Source organism: Amblyomma maculatum, chromosome 10, assembly GCF_055883805.1.
Source record: "Amblyomma maculatum isolate TAMU_Amacu chromosome 10, ASM5588380v1, whole genome shotgun sequence".
NCBI classification, from domain to species: domain Eukaryota; kingdom Metazoa; phylum Arthropoda; class Arachnida; order Ixodida; family Ixodidae; genus Amblyomma; species Amblyomma maculatum.
This window is the reverse complement of record NC_139353.1, coordinates 33162296-33178494: the sequence shown is the minus strand read 5'-3', so window position 1 is coordinate 33178494 and position 16199 is coordinate 33162296. Positions and strand designations below refer to the sequence as shown.

At 46.2% G+C, this 16199-nt stretch overlaps 1 protein-coding gene across 1 annotated transcript in view; it reads right to left on the bottom strand.

Annotated features, from left to right (window-relative positions):
• Nucleotides 1-437: 437 nt before the first annotated feature.
• LOC146176112 (BPTI/Kunitz domain-containing protein 5-like) overlaps nucleotides 438-16199 on the bottom strand; it is a 69366-nt gene continuing 53604 nt past the window's right edge. The window contains exon 7 of the mRNA XM_084580915.1: nucleotides 438-547. Within this exon, the coding sequence (XP_084437041.1) occupies nucleotides 540-547 (8 nt within the window). The 3' untranslated portion in view covers nucleotides 438-539. The remainder of the gene's footprint in view (nucleotides 548-16199) is intronic.

Here is a 16199-nt window from a genome sequence, read left to right as displayed (position 1 = left end):
GAGGGCATTTTTCCTCCTGGACATTCTAACTGATCTTCAGACCTACCTATTTTGTCCCCCTTCCGCTATGGAGGCGACGCCAGGTAATTTCCTAGCAACTTATTCCTGATTTCTGGCGGCAAGCAACACCTTGCAGCCATGGTTACCTGGCTCGCCAGCCAGCATTTTTAGATCTGTTAAATCAAAAGACGCATTTGTTCCGGCTCATTGAAGAATTGCCTAACCTAGAGCAGCGATTCCACTGCATCTCTTAACTCACCTTTCCCCGCCTTCAACACGAACAACCAAGCTTCGCCCCATCCCGCTATGTCTCGTGTCAAAAAGAATGTTTCCTTATCTTTTCAGGGTTTTCATTCCTTTCATATTTTTATATGCTGACTTAGTTTTCGCTCTCCGCTCAGATAAAATAATTGCTCAGAAAGAAATGAGCACAGCACTGCTAGAAAAGATATTTATTAAATACCATACTAGCTATTCGCAGCACGTCGTGAGATATGACAACGCACGATTTTTCAGACATCGTAGCATTGGATTCTTCTTCATGTTGCTGAAAAGGAAGCGATTTGAAAACGTTCATCACATGAAAATAGGGCAGGAGGCTTGATTTGCGACTGGGACGAGAAATAATGTGCACATAAACTGATTTATTTTATTTTTTGTTTTTAGAATACCCCGATTCGTCCACAGGTATTACAGCAGGGGTGTTACAAAATTAAAAAAGACAGACGCACGCCGAAACAAAACATCCCAGTGCAGCATAGTGCGGCGCTGCTTTACGGGAACAGATCATACGGTGGAACAAGTGATTATCCTACCTGGCGTCCATCACTTTATCGATGAAGTGTTTTCTGCATACTCGAAGCAAAATCTCGGCACATCAATGAAGTTGACATGGGTATTAGTCTGCGTTTATATTTTCGCTTTTACTTTTCTGCTTAAGCCGCCCTTCGTCACCAATGTAAACCTTTGTGAACTAATTTTCTCACACACGGTGGCACAGCTTTTTCTTAAATTGCTAACAGAACAGCGTTAAGCCCTTTAATAAGAAACTCTAGAGGTTACCATGCCAGCGACGGTGTTACGACTGAAAAATTACCAGCATGCGCTGGTGGTTAGTATCTGGCAGCTGACATGGCCGCAATGTTTAAGTTAGCTTTGCCTGACATTACGTTTGGCGGGAGCTGCCAACTTCGTCCTCTCCTTTCATATGCGAGGGTGATATCGAAATCAGACTGCCAGGACCCTTGCATTCTGTGTCAGGCATCCCTACACTCTAAGAAAAAAACCGGCTGAAGAAAAACCTGTTCAGAGGTGAAAGTGGCCGATTCTGCCAATCAGGCAAGGCCTCTTCCAGCGACGCAGCAACCGCGTAATGAGTGGACATGCAATCGCTACAGTCGCCTCGCTGCCAGTCGGAATAGCCATATTTTTGCACCTGCTGCTCCTTGGCCATTTTGGCGCCCTTTTCAGTCGAAGGTTTCCTTGTTTGTGCCACAGCGCCATTTTGTTTTGCGCTTTTGCGCGTTGGAGAGCCGATCTCGAGGCTCGGCGCGTCATGGAGGGACAGCCGCTCCAGCCTCGAACCATGCGTGTAGCTATACTGCATGTTTACTATACTTGGTGAGGTTTTTCTATGGCCACGTGTTGTTACTCAAGCGCATTAGCCGCAATTTGCTTTAAGTGGACGCTCATACATGTGCAAAGCATGTAACTGCGGAGTGGCTGGCATGCACTCGTAACGTTAACCACATGGCTACATAAAGCTTTTTTCTGACATTCGTTCGCGCAATGATGGAGGCGCATGCTTCTGGAATAGAGGACGTGGATGTTTTCACTTGTGTTTCTGTGCAACGGACTTCAGCCAACACACCTTGTGCGCGTGGCGCACGCTGTTTTAATAAAGTTTTATTCTCGGGGACTATGGTCGTTTATAGAGCGTAAGAATCATGAAAGACACACTGTCACTAGCACCTTTGTCGCTACGCTGGAACGTCTCCCGTTTATGTCTTTTCTTTGAAATTTTTCACAATAATCCAACCTTGATAAATTCACTTACCACGCCACTGGCATATGTCGCATCACGTATTGATAACTTTTGTATAGTGGGAGTACCTCATTTTTTAACTGCATTTTATATTCTTTTACAGCTGAAATAGCATCAGAGTGGCACTGCCTCCATGGTACAGCGGTGCTTCCAGACGATGTCAAGGACTTCAAAAGCAAGCTATGTGTACTGTGCAACAATGGTTGATTTTGGTTGGTTGATAACAACTTTATTTATACTTCGCAGAGCTTTCGCCGATGGGGCCTTAGGTCTCCCACGTGGGGCCGTTGCCTTGTCGTCGCCTCACAGGCATGCTGGACTGCCCAGAGTTGGTCACCGAGGCTGGGGCTGCGCAAGGCAGCGGCCAACCGCGGCGGGAGGGTTGCGGAGTTTGCACAGTGCGGCTTTTTGTTAGAGTCTCAGAGCATGTGATTTAAACTGGATATATCAGCGTACCAGACCTTGCATATAATTGACGAGTACGTACCGGGGCAGAGCCTGTGGTATTGTTCTGGTTTGGGGTACGTGAGCGTCTGCAGTTGTCTGAGAGCCACCGCATGCACCCTGTCCAGCTTGTAGCTGGGCAGAGGGAAGGTTCGGCGGGCCAGGCAGAAGGCCTTGGTAATTTCATTGTAGCTGGTCAAGCAGTCATTGCTGCTGTACCATGCACGACGGTCGCTGGCGCGGTTCGCAAGCTCGCACGCCTTATCGTGTGCCGTGTCGTTCCGGTTGCGATGCGTCTTCGATACTTCTCTATGTGCGCCGTGAACCACTAAATTCTGGTTTGCATTTTACCTCCCGCTGGACTTTTCGATTACTCAAGACTCGGGCCGCTCTCTGTGAGATCAATCTTTTGGCGAAGTTTCTGTCCGTTTGACGGGAGTCGCAGAGAACCGTGGTGCACGTCGGATCCGTTAGGACGAGTGCCACCGCCACTTCCTCCGGCTCTTCTGCGCGTTCGAACGCTATACTTGCCGTTATGCGCGTTTTGCCACACGATTTGACGACCGCAACCCCGAATCGTAAGCGTTCTGCGTATTCCGCGGTGTCAACGAACCTTGGCCCCATGTTGTCTCTGTGGCTGTATAGGAGAGCTCTGGCCATGGCCTCTCTTCTTCCCTGGTTGTGTTCCAGTTGAACGTTCCATTGAATTGGGTCGATTCTTAGCGTTTGTCTAATCGCGTCCGGAATGGCGACTTTCTGGCCTTGTTGTGAGTGGTAACGGATGCCGAGACTTTCCATGATCTGGCAGCCTGCTGTTGTTCCCATTAATCTTTCTAGTTGGGAAGTGCGCTGTGCTCGGCGATTTCGCTAAGCGTGTTGTGAATGTGGAATGCCGCAACGTACAAAATATGGCTAATGACGAAAGAGTGTGTGAGTCGTACGAGACTGTCCTCCCTCATTCCGTTTCTTCTGCAAGTGCCCTCTTGATGATTCGCATGGCGTTCGCCGTCTTGTGCTTGAATTTAGTGATTGTTTCGCCGTCAACGCCGTTGGACTCGATTATTATGCCGGGGACCCTAATTGTGTGCACTATCGGGATGGTTGCTCCATTTCTCGTGCATAGTCTTCTCTTCGTATTCTCGCTTGGTCGCATTCCGACCACTCCCAGGTGGTCTGTCCCTCTGCCTGGGGCGGTAGAGTAGGAGTTCCGACTTTTTCGGCGAACATCGTAATCATGTACCCACAAGGTTCTCCTCTATTGTCTCGATAGCTAGTTGCAGTGTCGTTTCGATATGACCGTCACTGATTTGTGCACCAAAGGGTTATATCCTCGGCGTATAGGGCGTGCCGGACGTCATTCAGTTCTTGTAGCTGTTTGGCTAGGCCGGTCATGACCAATTTGAAGAGTGTGGGCGAGGTGACGGAGCCCTGCGGGGTGCCGGTGCTTCCGAACATTTGCTCTTCCAGTTGAAGGTCCCCTGCCACTAAAACAGCTCGCCTGTGAGTCAACAAATCTTTCACGTAGTTGTACGTGCGTCAACCGACGTTTTTCCGCGATATTTGGTGTAAGATCGCCAAGTGCGTGATTCTATTGAACGCACTTTTAAGGTCGAGCCCGAGAATCGCTCTGGTGCCTCTCGTTCTGTCGTCAAGCACATGGTGCTTCAGTTGTATCATTGCGTCTCAATAAATAATTTGAGCCACATGTATTGCAGGTTAGATTGCGTACTTTGGCTTACCGGCGATAAAGTTATGAGTTGTACGCAATGTCCTATCTGATCCCTTTTTTTGTTTTTATTGAGGATGCTGACTGTATGCTATATCCTATGCGTCATTGATGTTTGTTTATTTTCCCAATTCCACCTTGGCCTGTGCTTCTGGCATTAATAGCTTTCTACTTACGGTCGTATTCTTTGTCTTATTTGCTATTGTTAGTATTTCATTGGGAAATTTCTGCATTGTCAACATCATTTGGTTTCATAACTTACAATGCCACGTAGCCTTGTTCTTCCCTGGTTTCTTTTCTTTTATTGATATTCTGTCTCACTCCCGTCTACATTGCCGACAGGGCCAAGATGCTAATACAAATTAATAAAAAGTTTAGAAACTGCATTTGGACTGTCTGATTTTACATTCTTACACACATTCATGCAGCGGTGATCGAAGCAAATTCGAGCGGAGCTAGCAGTCTGCGCCAGGCGAAAGTGGATAAAAAGCAGGTCTCAGTGGTTGAATAGTTACTCCTTTGAAATTCGTTCATATGGATCGACAGTTAATCTTTAGGCGGTAATATCTGCCCTCCCAAGGATCATTTCTGAGGATTAACAGTTAATCATGAGGGAGTAATATTTAAACTGCCAGAAATCCTTTCCGTGGAATAACAGCTAATCCTTAAGAGAGTAATATTTGTACTCCCAGAAATCATTTCCGTGGAATAACAGCTAATTCTTAAGAGAGTAATATTTGTACTCCCAGAAATCATTTCCGTGGAATAACAGCTAATCCTTAAGAGAGTAACCTGTGCTCTCCTTAGGATCTTAGAGGGTCAATGGCAAAGAGCATCTGCAAGGAGCAGCCGTTCCTCCTCGTACAGTTTGTCCTCTGAAGACTAAGTGTTTATCCCCTTGCAGTTGGTCCCTAAAAGGATTAACGGTTGTGGCAAACCTGCTGGTCCCGAAAAGAACTAGCCTCCCTACCCCTTTTAAACTTTTTTTTTCTTAGAGTGTATGCCACTCAAGAGCGTTCATGGCCTTGTGAAATTGGGGCTTTATACATCGGCTGGTAGCCTACGCTATCGTGCCTTACATCTTATTGACTACCGGAATTACTGTAATATTCGATGTGGCGTATTAAACGTAATATCTGATTCACTAAATAATAGGAAACTTTAAGGTAGCGCAGTTGAAGTTTCGACCCAAAAAAACAAGTGTATGACAGACAGCGTGGTTTTTCACACGTGCTGTGCACCACAACCTGTGCTAACTTACAAAAGCTGATCTTAGCTAACAGCGCCACTGCCGTTTTGGTCAGCATTTACCCTTGTAGGTAAAGAGTAATTTTCAGCCACGGCGATCGTCTGCAGTGAAGGCCTCCCAGGCACTGCTCCGCTTTATGAAAAGCATAGGCCTAATCGAAAGACTAGGATTTTGCTGTTATTTTACGTGATATGACTGTGACGTGATGTGATGTGATGTGACATGTCTGTGATGTGACTGTACTAACTTCACCCATCCCTCTCTCACTTTTATATCCACTCACCCCTTTACCCCAGTGCAGGGTAGCAAACCGGTTTCTTTTGCGGGCTAACCTCCCTGCTTTTCCTCCTCATCTTCCTCCTCCTCCTCCTTCAGCCGTCCAGCAAAGTGGCATTCTAACGCGTTACACTTTTCTGTCGTCGTTCAGTCTTTGACTGTGTTGTGGCGATTTATAATTTTTCTGTCTGATGTTTTATCGCTGCGCTTTTTACTCTGTTTGCGGGTTAGTCGCTGTGCTGTTGTTTTGAAGCGGAAGCTTCACTACGGCTCAAGCATTCAGCGTAAATGTTGGTGGGTGCCTGAAAGATCGCCAACTCGGGCCTCTCATTTCATGTGGGAGGGTGACAATACAATCGTTGACAGGCTGTAATTGGCAACTGTCATGGCCCAACGCTAACTGGACGTCGGGTTATCAGACATTACGTCTGGCAGCAGCGGCCAACTTGGGCCTATTGGGCGAGAGCGCCACCACTGGAGCGAACGGCGCTAGTGTCGACCTAGGGGAGTAAGTGGGATCACCTGACTCTTCTTACTGCTGCTGAAGCAGGCGCTCGATTGAATTTGTGCGTTTTAAAAGCTAATAGCTGAGTTTATTTATGTACGTTTGGTTGATAAAGAGTACGCAGCCTTGAACGTTTTTATCATGAATCGTTACTGAGGCCGCTGAAGTTTATTTAAGCTGTTGCGATGGTCCGTTACTGCTCTGTACCCGGAGGTAAGCGAAGAACCCCGGCGCAAGCTCCCATTGCTACCCGAAACATAAGCTTACAGAATATTCCTTGATCAATATTTGAATAGGCAAAAGAATCGAGTGATCATTGTCATGATGTGCGCAGCGGACAGGTTGATAGTACAAGCTTGGCTATAACAGATGCGATAAGGCCGAGCAATTGATGCAACTTGTGGGAGTTCTTAGCGAGCTCAATACCTTTTATGCGGAGATAAACGCGACACGTGTGCAGGCGCCTTTGCACGTCAAATCATACATGGCGAAGAATTACATGCCATTATAACTCAGACATTTTCTTTGACCAGCAGTCCCACTGTGCACCCCTTATAAAGAGTCACAGATAACGACCAGGAGCGACATCACTGTTTTTCGTTTTTTTTTAATGCTTCGAGGGTGCTTAAAGAACTACGCCGCATATTGCGTAGCTTGTCCTGGGTAAAAATATAGATACAATACACAGAAGAAAAAAAGCTCTTAAAAATTATCGGTGCTTTTCCCGCAGTCTCGATAAAAGTTTTTACAAGAGGAGACGGTTGTTCGCGCTCACAATTGCGATGTAAGTTCCCAGCGAGGAAGAAAAACGAAATGCCGACCTAGCCAATTTCCTAATAACGTAAGGGAAGATCGTTCCAAGACGTCGCCATACTTGAGGGTGTAGAAACAAACGCGACAGAACATCCACTGTCAAGTTTACCGGTTCTCGTGAACGAGATGAGCACGTATTACACATGCCTGATATTGTTCAAATTGTCCTCATGATCATACATTAGTAAGAGTTTTGATAACATTGTTTATAGTCATTGACTGGAATTCTCAGATGTCAGACAGCGCAATAGCAACGCCAATTTGGTTTGATGAAATTCTTTTTTGCAGTGCAGTCTTTATCTTGGATATGGTAGCAATACCGCACAATTACCACTTTCGGTTTATTAACCTAACAGATATTGGGACACGCTAGAAGGCATCATGCTCGACGCCCCCATTTGTTTCTGCTATCCTGAACAAATATAAGACTACATATCAAATAAAATCCACACTATATGGAGCTATATTCACTATCAACAGACAAAATTCACACAGCACTGAGTCCCTCCCAGGAAGGGCGCAAGCACTAGTAATTCTATACTTTGGGATGTTGGAGTGCACCTCCAAAGTACCGTAAATTTCTGTAGCTGAAATAGATTCGCGTCTTCTGCAACAAAAGCCTACGGCATGCCTAAGTATATTCAAGAATTGATGCTGTAGAATGTCCGTGTGCTTACTACACCGTATCGATACACGACCTAATTAAAGACAGTTATAGACCATTTAACAAGGCTCATGGACGAAAGAGACGGTTATGATAGGCACAGGTACTGCAAAGGAAGCATGGATGACATTGCAACCTCCGTACCAAGTATTCGAAAGGTTGTTCAACAAGCACTTTTGTTACAACAGGTCCACATGCTACGAGATTCCACTGCTTACTGGATGGTTGTGTTCAGCTTTTTTAAACATTACGGATTATACGTAAGAAGGGTGAACCACATCGAATTTAGATACAGAATGAAGAAACACTCGATATTCCTTCCCTATGATCAGAACATTTCTCGTTTACGTTTCGGGGAGGTTTTGTTTACACAGCTCTGCACAACGACAAACAATAATATTTGGTTTTTCTAATGAGCACTGCAAGTAAACCTGGAAAGCACGTTTAACAAACACGCGGCGTCCTTCCTCAAATATTTGTGCGTTTATTTACTGCTCCTCCGTCTCATCAGGCTCCGTCGGATTCCTTTTATTTGCATCCGCATCATATGTGGCCTCTTTTGCTTTTGGCCGTGAACTTCTGCCTCTCAAACTTGCTGCCCCATTTCGCCTTTTTACCGCCCTTAACTTCGCGTGGAGGAGGCGGCACAATTTCCTCGATCACTTTTGTGGCTCTTTCCACCGCACTACCATCTGGCATACGCAAAAGCTAGTACCGCATCTTCTCTGGTAATCAATAATGAACCTATTCCGGAACGAAACACTGCTGCACTTTTTCGGGATAACCATACCCTTTTTATTCCTTGGGAAAATCATACAGGTTTAATATGAGCTTAGAGACAAGCACTGTATATGACTGATTTCAGCCTTTAGCGCTATCCAGACACTTCGGACGGAACACATCCGGTGACAGACTGTACCTTTTAGCAAACTAGATTTCACTTTCTAGATATCCTCTGCACACTCTTTCTTCCAGCGCGCGATTGTTTCTGCCACCTCCTATAGTATCAAACCTAGCAAACGCAGTAACTATGATTTTCGACGCAACCATCGTTTCTCTCACGTAACTCGAAGTAAACCAGGACGCATGCATGTTCTCTCCAAGATTGAACGGCCGCATCATTGTGAACGATTCTTATTCCTACGTGCCATCTGCCTGTCACAATACGAGCGCATGCCATGCCTACCTAGAGGCACGATTAACAAAATGTGTTGACGCTCCTCTTCCTCTTGTTCTTTTTATTCAATTTCCTCTTTTTTTTTCTCTCTTTGCTGCAAATCTTTCGTCGCCCTTTCTACACCTGTGATTCGCTCTACTCACTGGTTTCAACGTATTTGAAACTACTCACCCGCAGTTTCGAATGCGAGAATGGCTATTAGCAGTTCAGGTTTTCTGAATTAGCCTGAGATATCCAGACCCAACTCCTTCCCAAGCTAGAGAAATTTTGTAAATCTAAGGGTTGAATGCATGGCGGTTGTAAGTGCTGCTTTCTCTACAGCCCAACATTGTATTTCCGCTATTAACTCGACAGCAACGAACCACAATTATATGCTGTTTTCTCACTAACAAAATCCTGGGGAAACTCAATCGAAGAAAATGCAGTACTCAGTAGACTTGCAGCCAGAAATCCAACGCAGTCATTCCGCTCCATGCAACCAGTTCACGCAGAGCTTGTAGCACCGCCACAGCCTTGACGTTGAGCTCCTCAATATCCCGTTGTCGTGTCACTCCGCTGGCGTCCATTATGGTAACCCGCCGGTGTCAGCAGTTCTTGCAAAGTGGTCGCAAGCTCCAAAGTGAGCGTAGGCCTCACGGCCAGGGCTCCAGAGGAAAGCATCAGAAGGTCTCGGCAAAATACGGCGCGTGATCTAACAAAACATTTCAGTCTTGAATCTGGTAAGAATGTCAGGAGGAGCACGTCCAAGTCAGAATAGGTGTTTATAAATAGCTTTATCTGAGGTACGTTCACAAATCAAATTGCTCGATGGAGAATTTCGACTGGAGTTACCGCCATTCTATAGACGAGAAGGAAAGATTTTTATCGAGAAACAAAAACGGTACCCGCCCACCTCTAGGCACTTGGCCCGGAGAGGCAAGAGGCATAGCTTTTTATGTGGCTTGGAGCCCTTGTGTCCTGGCAGTCCCAATGTTTACCTGAAGATTTCTCTGCTCGCTGAAGGTAGGTATCGTCGATAGTTGTCCTCCTCTTTGACTTGTGGAGGCATTACATCTTGTTCGGTCGCGGGCTGCCTGCCATACACAAGTATGAATGGGGTCGACCGGGCAGTCTTTTGGACAGCGGTGCTGTAGGCAAAGATCGCGTAAGGAAGGAATGTGCCTCAGTTGTTATGATCAGCATCGACGTACAGGGCAATAATATTTGCGATTGTTTTTTTTTTTTTACTCTTCCTCTAATTTTGTTCGTCTGCGGATGGTAAGCTGTCGCATTCCGGTGGCTTGCATGAGTTTAGTTAAGATGGCTTGCGTCAGCTCCGCCATAAATTCGCGTCTCCTTCGTTCGGCGATAAATTGGAAGCTTCTGCAGCAGACCCATTCAGGAGGGGTTTTCGCTCCGGCGTAGAGGGTCATGTAAACGCTGGCCACGGTGATTCACTTGCTTCCCTGCAATGAGGATGGGGAAGGGCCGAGGAGGTCTATCTCTGATTGTTGAAGGGCTTAGTCGGGGCTGATATCGAGTTCAGTACTCCAGCAGGTCTCGTCCGGGTTATCTTGCGTGTCTGACACGAGACACGTTTTCACATAATTAGCAACATCACCAGGTAACCGTGGCCCATAATACTTCTCCAGGTTTCAGTGCACCTTGCGTGCAAGACCGAGATGCTCTGCGATCGGCTCATCGCCCAACGGTTGCAAAATGTCAAAATATCCTGTCTGAGGTTCTTTGGCGCCACTAGAAGCCGCGGGGTCATCTGGGGCGCGAATTTCTAGCTGAGGACATCACTGCCTATTGCGAACGATAAAAATGGTACTTGAGCAGAGATGGAAGGCAAGCGGTCTTCCCTTCTAAGTAATCGGTAAGGTCTTTCAGCTCAGCGTCTGAGCGCTGGTGCTGTATAAAACTTGGCGCTTACCGGTCGCAAGAATGCATCTTCATTGTCTTCTTTTGCTGGCACCTCATAGAGGCTTCTGACGCGCAGTTTGCGTCGGAGTGCTTGCGGCCAGAGTTGTACACATTTGTGAAGTCAAATTCCTAAAGACTTAAGCTCCATCGAGCAAGAAATCTAGAAGGGTTTTTCAAATTGACGAGCAAGCAGAGCGCATAGTGGTCGGTAATTAACTTGAATGGTCGACCGTAAATGTACGGCCGGATCTTCGAAGTGGCTATATCATCGCGCGGCACTGACTGGTCATCTAGTAATTGACTTCGGCTTTTCGAGACTGTAGGCGGCGCTTAATTCCTCGAAGGCTTCCACTTTACGTGCTTTCAATTCAAATGATAGTCTAGCTTTGTATGCTTTGACAAATGTTCGGCGATGCGTGAAAAAGTTTATACCAATCGTCAGTACACGCTCACTGTCCAATAAATCTGCACAAAGCTTCCTTCTCACCTGACTGTTGAATCCGTGCGATAGCAGTTCTTTTCTGTGGCTCAGGGCAAAGTCTCTTCTTATTTACAATACACCCTAGAAACAACAGCTCCTCGCAGAAGTTATGACACTTCTATATTTTCAATATTAGCCTGAAAATTTGGTTTGATCGAATACCGCCCGAAGATAGTCAGGTGGTCTTCAATGTTTGAAGAGAAGAAAATGAGGCCATCTTAGTTTACCCGATAAACTGTTCGCTTCAAGCCGGCCAGTACAGTTTCTCGCAGGAACGTGGCTGTGCGGACTAGTGGCTGAGTAGCAAGACCTTCTACTCTAAGAGGCCATCTGGTGCCATCGCGTTATGGAAGTTATCGGATGTTATGTCGCGTTTTTTCTTTCGACCTTAGTTTGCTGTATTCGCCCTTGAAGTAAATGGAAAAGAAATAATTAACGTTGCCAAACGGCTCCAGAGTATTGTCGATGTGAAGATCCTGTAGACATCCTTCTCCTCTGTATTTTTCAACCGGCGATAACTAAGCAGAAGCAAAATGTGCCGCCTTCATCACTAAAACGACTGGTGCCGCCCAGTGGCTCTTCGATGGCTGGATTACGTCACCAAGAAGCATTTCGGCAACTTGATCGCGGCTGCAGTGGCGCGGTAATACACAATAGGGGCTTTAAGGAAGGGGTTGGGCATCTTCATCCTTGGTAGTGCGGTGTTTGTCAACCGAGTTTCACGCACCTTCGATGCTCAAGCAACGCATTCACTGTTACTTTCAAGAAGCGTGCGTATCTGGTCTTGTCTGGGTTGGTATACGGCTGCGTTGATATGAAATGTAAGCTTGGTGACCTTGGTGACGTGCATATTCTGCTGGTTAGCCTGGGAGGAATAATATAAATTTCGGATCTGTTCTAACTCGTCTAAGAAACCAATTGTCGTGCTTTTTCTGAGATGCTGGTGTTTTCCGTTGAAGGTACAAGCACCTCACCTTGTCCATTTCGAAAATGGGCGATGCTCAGACCTCGATCCAGTAGCAACTTTGCATTTCGCTCTATGAAGCCTGTGGTGGATTTAGTATCTCTGATACCAATGGAGACGACTGTTGATCGGGTTGGTACTCAGCATTCCTTAACTGGATGGAAAGTATGGCTGGTTGGTGCGTGATCTTGCGGCTAAAAGCAGCGCCAACACAAGACGAAGCAGAGACGGGACACGACACTAAGTAGCACCGAAAATAACTTTCACTGGGATTACTTGCGCCCGCCAAAGAATAAAGCATAAAAGTGGCTTTGAAAACAACAATCGTGCTCATCTGTCATAGAACTAAGAATGAACACTGCGATTCTCGGCGCTCAATTTAAAGCCAGCTAAGAAGTATCCAGATAAATACGGAAAGGTGAGGTGGACATACTGGAATATTATGGAAACAAATATGACTGGCTGTAATCATTTTAGATACATCGCGACACATCGCTCGCGACAAAGAAAATGATAAAGCAAGCGCAATCTGATACCGTGTATAAAAAATACAAAAAGAGCGCATGACCCTTCATGCGCTACAGTCACAGAGATATGGCCGCATGCCGTCGGCTGTGAGCGTTCAATGATCCGCGGCACTTCTGGGACTTCCCCCTCGCGAGTTTTGCTGCAGGTACTGAAGCTAAGGCCATTGTCTCTGAAGCTTGATATGATTTTAGCTGGTGTTGGCAGCGGCCTTGAAGGCATGTCGAGACCGGACACCGAAACATGAGCATGCGAGCAGCTAACAAGATTTCCCAAAATACAGTCGCTCCCTTCAGCTTCCGAACAATTACCAAGGATGGGGCCATAGTACCACACAGCCGCAAGTAGAATGCAAACAGATACCGGCGAACGAGGCTGAGGGCCTGAGCCAATAGGGCCTCGGTTCAAACACCTCCTTGTGCAAAAGAATAAATAGGTGTTTGCCACCACCACCACATTAGCTTTAGAGCATCCGGTATTTAAATGGAGTGTGCCACTTCGCTCCGTCTTCAGCTCATGGCATATCCAACTTTACCAGATTGTTTTATAAACCCCCCGGAGCACTCAAACGCGCTGCTTCTCCTCCGTTCTTCTCAGGCTAGTGTCTCTTCAGGGCCTCGTACGCATCTGTACCGTTCTGCATTTTACTACGGCCATCATCTGAGCTGCTTGAGGCAAGGCCTGAACGCGCTGTCTTGTTGGTAGTAGAAAAGCTTGTTATATGGTGGGCTGGACTTTAGACTAGCCCGATTTCATGATCGTGGCTAGCAACAACCACAACCAATGTGATATGCCCGTAGGTATTCGATATGTGCATTTAGACTTGATTACGGGAGAGCAACATTTTTGAGAACAAACTTCACTGCGCCATGTATCAGCCAAGGTCAGCCTGGGAACCCAGGTGACATTTCACGAGCCAGACGTCACAGTGTGTCTACGCAGTTTGAATATGTTGCCTCTTTTTGTGTGCAACTGCTGCAGCTTCCACATCTGACGTTTGAACTTCGACTCTTCACATTGGCCTATGACAATAGATACAACATCACGCGTTCTTTACAGCGTCCTCCACTCCATAGTCGCGCCAATTTATTTGCAACGATACCTTGTCTGCCCTAGCCCTATCAATGCAAAACAAGAAACACGATGCTTTCGTTCCGCGTTATTACGATTCGCAGGATTAAACTTCACTGATGTTTTCCCCCTATTGTATGGGTCGGAGCATCCGCATATTAAATGCAAGGCTCGTAACCATGCTGGTGAGCCAGCAGTTCCAGTCTCGCAAGGCACCGGCCACCATTGTCTTAAATGTCTTTATGACGGGCAGACAGCTTACGTAGAAGGCGCATCTTCAAAGGCGTTGGAATAGGTATTCACACTTGCAGTGTATTGCACGTGGGTCTGGACAAGAAGACGTCAAAATGAGCCCATCTGCGACAAGCGTGTATGCTGATTTGTAATTTGCACTTGCCTATTCCCTGAACGTCTTCTCCATTTCTAGCGACAGAAGCCGCTGATTGGAGGTGCTCAGCACAATATCGAGATGCCGTTTAATGCTTTTGCAAGGAATGACCTCGAGGGCTTCAGTATCCTTTTTCTGGAGGTAGGGATGACGCTTCGAACGCAATACTTGGCGGTTTATGAACGCGTTTGCCAGCAGCAAGTTGCCTTTACTTTACAACCCTCAAGGTTTGTGGAGGCCTGCGGACCATGCTTCCCATCTGGTCCCTCGCCTTGCGAAGTTTAGCGAGTGTGATTTCTGGCTTCCAATGTTTGGGAATGGACAGTCCCAGGATTGCTTGTGTTTGTGGAATGAGACCTGACTGAAAGGGAAGTAGAATTTAGCAGCGCATTTATGTGAGGTGCGAATGGGCACGACTTGAGACTTCTGTGGGGAAGAACAGAAGCCGCAGCGGCGAATATCACGTTCCACTAAAATCGCTGGCCGCTGGAGGCTGGCCTTACAACTCCAAGAGAGCCATGCGTGGCCCACAGGTTGATGTCTCGAGGCTCGCCCCCAACAGCACACTGCTTAGCCGGCAGCTGCATTATGTCCAAACTGAATAGCAGAGAAGGAAGGCAGAGGAAGAGTATGTAGCATTGTCCTGAAAGGGGCACTGTTTGTTATCCTGAATGAGGGTATAAAATTGGCGGTCGATGAAGAAGTGGCGAATGTATTGGAGGGCACGATGACCGCGGTCAATATTTTCGTGAGATGCGTAGATTGTCGATGGTCTGCTTAAGGCGAGTGCAGTACGATCAAATGGCGCGACTATAGTGGTATAGGGGAGGGGCCCAGCCAATGAATTATCTGTTGTGCATGTGTCAGCCCGCTCCCCATTTTGGTTTCTCGACCACGGCAGGCGTCACAGTTCCTACTGCCACAAGAGAGGAACAAGCAAGGTGTTCGCTAGGCTTTGACGATTATATGAGTGCTTTCCACTAAAACAATTTCCGGGCTCGTCCTTGCTGCAATACTTAATCCACTGCAGGAGTTCAGCCGTTTTTTTTTTACGTTTTTATCCCATACGCGCGTAATAAATTCCACATAAATTGCGGTCGCTAAGAAAATGACGAAATTCTATAGTGTTGTAAGCATATCACCATTATATAGCAGTTGTTTTTCTGTTACTACTTTAAATTAGAATCACGCATTTCAGATGAAATAAGTCTAGCGGATTCCAGTAATCTAAAAGCTGCAGCATTGGGACGTACTGTTTGTAGAAATGTATGCTCGCGGCCAGGTAACCAGACGAACAGAAACACTCACACAGGAAACCAAATCATGTTACAGCAAGTACGTGCAAGAGAAAGCAAGAATAAGCGCGAACTAGTCTATGAACCATGCTCGAACGCTACTAAAAACTCTTTATAAAGGCATCCTGCGTGTTTGAAAATGAGAAAATGTTTTTAGGGGACTCGAGTCTTTTTTTTTCCAGTGCTGGATGATATTTATTACTCATAAACAATAAAATCGATCTATCGCATGATGGCTTGTAGAATTAGGGGTTTGTTGCCGACTTCAGTACTAGCTCAATAACGGATCGCTGTCATGCGCACCACGTTCTTATTTTGGACATCTTTATTATGCTTAAACCAACTAGCCTTTCTAGCTTACGGGTAGTGTGCCCGCCTCGCAAATCGAAAAGTCTAGGTTGGATTCCAACCCTATTAAAATCATTACAATATTCATTTAAGGTCAATTATTTTCCCGTAGTGGTGGCTCGCGCTTGCGTTGATCGCTTTACGTTGATCGTTATATTTTTGGCCTCCTCATGAATTTACAGGGCCCATTTGAGAGAAACTGTTCATGTTTTTATGGGCGGAAGGACGAAAGAAGGAGAAAAAAGAGGCGTTAATTGTATTGCTATATTAAAACCGGAATACTTTGTTGGGCGAGTTGGTACTTATTCATTATTAATATAAACA